The sequence below is a fragment of the Orycteropus afer genome, unplaced genomic scaffold (assembly GCF_000298275.1).
Source record: "Orycteropus afer afer isolate SDZICR_OR568_19922 unplaced genomic scaffold, OryAfe1.0 scaffold00291, whole genome shotgun sequence".
Lineage (NCBI taxonomy): Eukaryota > Metazoa > Chordata > Mammalia > Tubulidentata > Orycteropodidae > Orycteropus > Orycteropus afer.
Genome location: NW_006921878.1, coordinates 1,543,003 through 1,551,189, shown reverse-complemented (window position 1 = coordinate 1,551,189; position 8,187 = coordinate 1,543,003). Strand labels below are relative to the sequence as shown.

At 44.3% G+C, this 8,187-nt stretch overlaps 1 protein-coding gene across 1 annotated transcript in view; it reads left to right on the top strand.

Moving 5' to 3' along the window:
* LOC103205694 (zinc finger protein 791) overlaps positions 1-8,187 on the top strand; it is a 99,463-nt gene that overhangs the window by 57,922 nt on the left and 33,354 nt on the right. Inside the window, exon 5 of the mRNA XM_007951078.2 lies at positions 7,573-7,579. Within this exon, the coding sequence (XP_007949269.2) occupies positions 7,573-7,579 (7 nt within the window). The remainder of the gene's footprint in view (positions 1-7,572; positions 7,580-8,187) is intronic.

Below are 8,187 nucleotides of genomic sequence, written 5' to 3'. Positions count from 1 at the left end.
TAGGTGAGGAGAGGAAACTCAGGCCTGCCCAAAGCAGCAGGATCGGAGAGCAGGAGAAAGGGGATAAAAGCCAGGAACCCGGGCAGAGGAGCAGTCAGCCCCAGGGACAACTCAGGGATGCACAAAACAGCAGGCCAGAAGAGCAGGAGAAAGGGGATTAAAATCCAGGAAGCCAGACAGAGGTACAGTCAGCTACAGGGACCCAGGTGGGGTTGATACGAGAGGTCTCCAACAGCAAGACACACTTGTCTGTCGGTTTGTCCTACTGCTTTTCATTAGGTCCAAAATAATATCATGGGGAGGAGCTACCAGAGGATAGGTGCAGCTGTGAGGAGTGAAGGAGGTTGTCAAGCTGAAGAACTGGTGGGTTATTTGGACACATCTATATGTATTCCGTAGGGGTACAATAATGGATGAACATAGCGGTGGTTCAGGAACAGTTCAGCTGAATTTCAGGGGCTTGGGTGTGTCAGGGGGGTGGAGGGATGTCTATATCCCTAGTTCAGGGACAGCACGTCCCTTGGAGTCTTAATATTTTCTTTGGTGAAGTGTCTCTATTCATCTCTTCTGCACATTTTTAAATTGGATTGTTTGTCTTTTTATTGTTGAGGTGTTGGGAGTTTTCTAGAAATTTTAGAGATAAGTCCCTTGTCAGGTTTACCTTACAATGTCTTCCTATCTACTGGGGAAAGTATCACTCCATTCGTATTGCATCTCCTACAGTAATAGCAGTCCTGAACTCAAGGCTGATATCAAGACATCAAAGGGGCAACTGTAACATAGATGTTCATTTCAGGATGCTGTGCCCTCAGCTAGAGTCCTAATCTTTGGCCTATGTATGTTAAAGTTTCTGTTCCCCTTTCTGATAATCAGCTTACATCCTGGTGTAAGCTGGTAGGTTTGAACAGCCCCTAACCAATCAGCACCCCACTACTTATTATTATCAACATAAAGCAACTCACCAAAGCTGACCACTCCCTGCTGTCAACCCAGCACACACAGACTCCAGACTCTGTGGGAGGGCCCAATCCCAGGTTTCCACTTCTGAGTCATCAAACCAAAAAACCAAATCAGTTGCCATCGAATGGATTCTGACTCCAAGCACCCCTAGAAAACAGAGTGGAACTGCCCCCAAGGGTTTCTAAAGCTGTCAATCTTTATGGAAGCAAAGCCTAAACTAAACCCACTGCCTTTTAGTTGATTCTGACTCACAGTGCTCCTAGAGGACAGAGTGGAACTGCCCCATAGGGTTTCCAAGGCTGTAATCTTCATAGAAGCAGACTGCCACATCTTTCTCTTGCAGAGTGGCTGGTGAATTCAAACCACTGGCCTTTTAGTTAACAGCTGAGTGCTTAGCCACTGTGCCACCAGGGCTCCTCTTGGGTCATCAATATAGCTTATATTGCCCCATCTGGGCCCATTCTTTCTCACACCACCCTAATTCTCTTCTGATTCAAATATCCTAACTCTTGGAGTCTACCAACAGGTGTTCTGTTGCCCTGCTTTCTGGATACAACACCCTGGGTGCCCCTAGGTGTCATGCCTGTCATTCTCAACTAACATATTCAGCCTTACATATGGTGTCGTGCTACATCTTACCATCACAGAACTTATTAAAGAAGCAATTTTTAAAAATTAGTAATCAGAAACCTCCCAACAAAGAAAAATCTAGGAAAAGCCTCTTTCAAGGATGAATTCTACCAAACATCAAAGGAAAAATTAACACTAATCCTTCTCAAACTCTTCCAAAAAGCTGAAGAAGAGAACATACCCTAACTTATTCTATGAGGCCAGCACTACCCTAAAACCACCACATGAAAATTCCAGACAAATATCCCTTATGAATAACCAAAAAACAGAACAAAAACCAAACCCACTGCTGCAGAGTCATATCCGACTCATAGCAACCCCTCCGACTCATAGCAACCCCTCCTTGGGTTTCCGAGGCAGTATCAATACGGAAGTATATTGCCCAACCTTCATTCCGAGGAGTGGCTGCTGGGTTTGAACCGTCAGCCTTCTGGTTAGCAGTCAAATGCCTTAGGTACTACGCCACCAGAGCTCCTATCCCTTATACAGATGTAAAAATCTTCAACACATTAGCAAACCAAATCCAACAGCATATTTAAAGCATCATATACCATCACCAACTGGGATTTACCCATGGAATGCAAGTGTTTCAACATAAGAAAACCAATTAATACTCCACAGTAATAAAAGAAAGGAAAAAAAAGAGAAACACGACCATCTGAACTGATGCAAAAGGCATTTGGCAAAGTTCAACATCCACTCATGAAAAACAAAAAATCAAACACTGCTGTCGAGTTGGATCTGACTCCTGGTGACCCCTCCTTGGGTTTTCGAGGTGGTTATCACTACGGAAGTAGATTTCCCAATCTTCCTTCTGAGGAGTGGCTGGTGGGTTTGAACAGCCAGCCTTCTGGTTAGCAGTCAAATACCTTAGGCACTACGCCACTGGAGCTCCTACTCATTCATAACAACTCAGGAAACTAGGAATAGTTTGATTCCCTCACGATAGAGGGCATCTGTGAAACTCCACAGCTCATATCAGTGGACACCCACTTTAACCACTGTTACCCAACATCTGCAGATGATATGATCCTCTGCTCCTTGGTACCAAGGATGGCCAGACTTCCTCTTTCATACTTTGGTCATGTTATCAGGAGGGACCAGTCCCCGGACAAAGACATCATGCTTGGTAAAGTAGGTCAGTGAAAAAGGGGAAGACTTCAATGGATGGACTGACGCAGTGGCTGCAACAATGGGCTCAAGCATGGCAAAAACTGTGAGGCTGGCACAGGACTGGGCAGTGTTTTGTTATGTTGGACATGGGGTCACTATGCATCGGAACTGACTTGACACCACCACCACCACAATCCAAGGTATAGAAAATCCCCAATAATCCAGAAAGAAAGCTTCTGTTGTTAAATTGCCCTTGAGTGGATGCTAACTCATGTGACCCCATGTGTGGTGAGTAGAACTGCGCTCCATAGGGTTTTCAAGGCTGTGACCTTGAGAAGCAGATGGGCATGGCCTGTCTCCTGAGGCACATCTGGGTGGGTTCAAACAGCCAGCCTTTCAGGCAGTAGTAGAGTGCTTAATTGTCTGTGCCACCCAGGTACTCCAAGAAGCAAATTCAGCAGCGCTGCAGAGTAAAGACTAATAACACTCAAAACTGAGCTGTGTTTCTACACGCTCAAAGTGAGCAACTCGCTAAAGAAGTGAGGAAAAGACTCCATTGACTTGCCCATCTAAAACAAAAAAGTATCAAACCCAACATAGGTGTGATGCTAACCAAGGAGGCAAAGGATCTGGGTCCTGGAAACTACAAAATGTTAACTCAAGATGAAACAACAACATAAATAGAAGAGCTAAAATCATAAAGCTTTTCTAATAAAACACAGGGGTAAGTTTTCATGACTTTGGAGTCTTACACAGGAAACCAAATGCAGGAGCAAGAAAAAACAAAAAAGCAAAAACTGGACACCATGAACATTACAAACTTTTCTGCATAAAATCATTGTCTAGAAAGTGAAAAAGACAACTTAGTGAATGACAGAAAGCATTTGGTAATCATGTATCTGGTAAGGGGTTAATACCCAGAATATGTGAAGAACTCTTATAACTCAACAACAAAAAGACAACCCACCTTTAAAAATGGAAAAAGATGGTTATACTTTAACTGTCTATATATTTGAATAGACATTTCTTCAAGGAAAAAATTAAAAAGACAATAATCAGATGAAAAGATAATTCAACATCATTAATCCTTAGGGAAATGCAAATCAAATCCATAATGAGATACCTCTTAATATCCACTAGAATTACTAGTATCAAAAACAAGAAATGTTGGTGAGAATGTGGAGAAACTGGAACTCTCATTCACTGCTGGTAGAAATGCAAAGTGGTAGGGTCTCTGTGGAAAACAATGTTGCAGTCCCTCAAAAAAGTTATTAAACATAGAACTACCCTTGTTGTTGCTATTGCTGTCAGGTGCTATCTAGCTGGCTCCAACTCAGTGACTCTGTGTACAACACCAGCCTCATAATCCTTGCCATACCTGAGCCCATCGTTGCAACCACTATGTCAATCCATCTAGTTGAGGGCTTCCACTTCTTTGCTGACCTTCCCCTTTGCCAAGCATGATGTCCTTCTCCAGGGAATGATCCCTTCTGACAAGATGACCGAAGTGGGTGAGATGAAGTCTGGCCATTGTCACTTCCAAGGAGCATTCCAGCTGTACTACAACCCAGCAATTCCACTCCTAGTTAGCTATCCAAGAGACTTGAAAAGAAGCAATGCAGAAAGACACACACACACCAATGTTCACCAGATATACAGCAAGGTGGCCCAGACCTCCCATGATCCCTGAGCCCCTGCTGTCTAAGGGTCAACTACCCAATATTCTGATTTTAGGCACTGGCAACACTTGAAGGCTGCTAGAAACTCAGGCTGTCCTTTGGGCCTGGCTGGCACTCAGGGACCACTGCCTCATACCACTTTCTGATGATGCACTAGTGTCCTCACAATTGGCAGATCTCCACGGATGGACTGACACTGGGACTCAACCTGGGGATGCAGTGGCCACGGAGTTGATTCTGACTTTTTGCAATCCCATGTGTGCAGAGCAGAACTGCTCCACAGAATTTTCAAGATGGTGACCCTTCAGAAGCCCTCTTGTTAGTAGGTATTCTTAAGGTAAATACCAAACAAAATAGACAAACAGGTATGCCTCACATTAATCATGGGAATTATTACTTTGCCTAAATCCCCCATGGTATGATGTAAAATATTCCAGAGTGGACATGGCCCCTTTGATGTAATTAATTAATTAACTGGAATAAAATGAAGCCTTGGGTATTTACAGCCTGCTTGAAAAGATGGGAATCCTGTGGCCCTTCTAAGGAGCTTTGGTGGCACAGTGGTTAAAACACTTAGCTGCTAACCAATAGATGGGTGGTTCAAATCCACGGTAGCTGCTCCAGGGGAGAAAAATGAGGCAATCTCCTTCCATAAACATTTACAGCTTTGGAAACTCTATAGGGCAGTTCTACCCTGTCCTATAAGGTTGCTTTGAGTCAGAATTGACTTGATGGCAGTGGGTTTGTTTTGGGTGGCCTATCTACCTCTGGTTAAAATAGTTAATATGCTACAACGGAGACTGAAAGAAAGCCACAGGAATTAAGTGCCACCTTTCAAGACCTGGAGTCCGTGAAGGATGCAAATGGTTAATGCATTCAGCTGTTAACTGAAAGGTTGATGGTTTGAGTCCACCCAAAGGCACCTGGGAGCTCTGGTGATGTAGTACCTAAGGCACTTGACTGCTAACTAGAAAGCTGGTGGTTCAAACCCACCAGCCACTCCTTGGAAGGAAGACTGGGCAATCTACTTCGGTAGAGATACCACCTTGGAAACCCAAGGAGGGATTGCTATGAGTCAAATAATCTCCACAGCAGTGAGTTTTGTGTTTTGGAAAGGCACCTTGGGAGAAAGGCTCAGATATCTACTTCTAAAAAATCAGCTACTGAAAACCCTGTGGAGCCCAGTTCTCCTCTGACACACACAGTGTGTCTACAGTCAATATCTTGTACATATAAAAGAGGTGAAACAAGAAGCAAGAGAAGCAGTGATGGAGGAAGAGAGATGCCAAGCCACAGGAAGATCACCCAGGAGCAAAATCCCAGAAAGACCTTCCTCCAGAGCCGACAAAGAAGAGTGAGCCTTCCCTTAGAGCTGACACCCTACACCTAGACTTCTAGCCTCCTAAACTGTAAGAAAATATATTTGTTTGTTAAAGCCATCCACTGGTGGTATATTTGTTATAGTAACACTAGATAACTGAGACACCATCTCACCTTTTAAAGGTCCAATTTGGCCTGTGCTCAAAACTCATAAAAATAAATGCCACCTAACAGTGGATTGCCATGACTTAATGACAAGATGACTCCAATTAAGGCCCAATACCAAAAATCATTATTGACTCTAACCAGTCTGCAACAGCAAATACAGGTGGGTGGCCTTGGTTGACAATACTTGTCACATAGCTGTTGGGGGCATTAGGCATTGTCCCTACAACTCCACAGGGAGAGAACACCTGGCAGCTCATACTTGGTCTCTCCTGGACTCCACTGTCTGTGCCTTTTACCTTTGCTGATTTTTAACCTACATCCTTTCACTATACTAGACTGTAACTGAGATGAGAACAGCTTGTCTAAGTTCTGTTGAGTCCTTTTAGTGAGTCACTGAAACGTAACTGAAACAGAGTCACCTGGTGAAGCCATGACACAGATGCCAATCATGAAGTGTCAAAATACTCCAAATCCACTTAATGCTTATAAGTTCCACTGGGGATTGCTCTCCCTGGCAGCCATCCCTTCACTCTGGCAACCAACTTAACGGCCAGCCAGGGCAGGGTCTGTTCCCTTAAAGAGGCTTCTTAGGGCATGTGGCTGAGCAATACTGGCTAGGTGACACAAATAACAATGAGACTTTTGGCAGATTTAAAAATAAATAAATAAAAATAAAAGAAATAAAATGTTGTCCTAACTCTGCGAGGCTTTTTGATCACAGAGGGAGTGTTGTCCCTGCCACGGCAGCACCCACCCATTATGGCCCATCCTTCCTCCTAAATGAAGTCTCTTCCTAGTCAAGTCTGGATTTGCTTGCTGACACGAATGCAAACATTCGTGTCAGACAGAGGTCAAATTACAGGCAGGAGGGAGAAACAGGTCCAAGGCAACATCAACAGGTGAACTGGATAGTGAGGCCTCCATTGCTCGTGGGATGATGACTAACACTTCTTATAAAAATATTTTCTTTCCAATTTCCAGGTATATAATAGAGCTGACAAGGGACAAGGTTGTAGTCACTTCTTGGGCACAGCCAGCTACCCAGAGGGAGTGAGTAGTTGAGCCTGTTGGTTTGGGACCATGGTTACAGGGGACATCAAGCTCAATTGGCATAACATACTACACAAAACATTGTTCCACCTCCTACTTTGGCAAGTAGCGACTGCATCTTAAAAGCTTGCAAGGAGCCATCTAGATGCAACTTGACCTTCATGAGACTTTCTCAGTCTGCACAAATTATACTCCAACTCCACCACCTCTGCCCAGGCCAGATCCCAATCAACAAAAACAGACCAAAAGCAACCACAATTCACCTGCTGCTGTCACGCTGACTCAGACTCACGGGGAGCCCATGAGTTACAGAGACCTGCTCCATCGGATTTTCCTGGCTGTAAGCTTTACAGAAGCAGATAACCAGGCCTTTTTTTTTTTTTTCCCCGTGGGACTGCTGGGCAGGTTCAAACTACAACCTGTCAGTGCGTAGACAAGTACAAACCATCTGTGCCACTCAGGGGTCTTCAACTACAATTACCACCTCAGAAAGGACAAAACACCCTGAGCACCCACACATGGATGTCCCCTTCCAAGCTCTCCTTTCTTCCAGCAAGAACTTCTCCTTCTGGGCTGTTTTGTGCAGTTCTAGTCACCTGCAGGGGGAGGGTCCCCAAAAACCCAACTGGCCTTGCCTTTACCTCCTTTGTAGGCTCAAGGTGAGACTCAACAGGGTTTTGAACCAGTTCATTCTGGCTTGACCCCTGCTGAAAATTTGCATTTCTACTCCAAATGCACTGAATCAGAATCGACATTTTAACAAGATCCCCAGATGATTCTTACAGATCACCATGTGATTTATATGTGTAACATGTCCAAAGTACATGAGACAAAATCTTGCCATCCTTACTTCTATGAAGCATTCTGGCTGTATTCCAATTCTGATGCTGAGTTTTTCTTTAAAGTGTTTTTTTTTTTTTTTTTAAAGAACAGGGGGATGGGAGGTGCAGACAACAAAGATGAACCCTTTCGCACATACATTACTGCCTTGTCAGTGAAGGCAAACATGGGTATACAGGTGGACAGATGTGTGGATAGGCTGAACTAGTAGGTATGTCTATGAAGCAGGGAATGTACCCAAGAACATGTATAGGGTTGGCAGACAACGGTCCTATAAGTTTATGTGTATGATCTGAATTCCCAGGTGTATAATGGAGCTGACAAGAGGCAAGGTGGTAGTCACTGCTTGGTCACAGCCAGCCCCAGAGGGAGCAAGTAGTTGAACCTGTGGGCTTTGGACCATAGTCACAAGGGACAACAAGCTCAA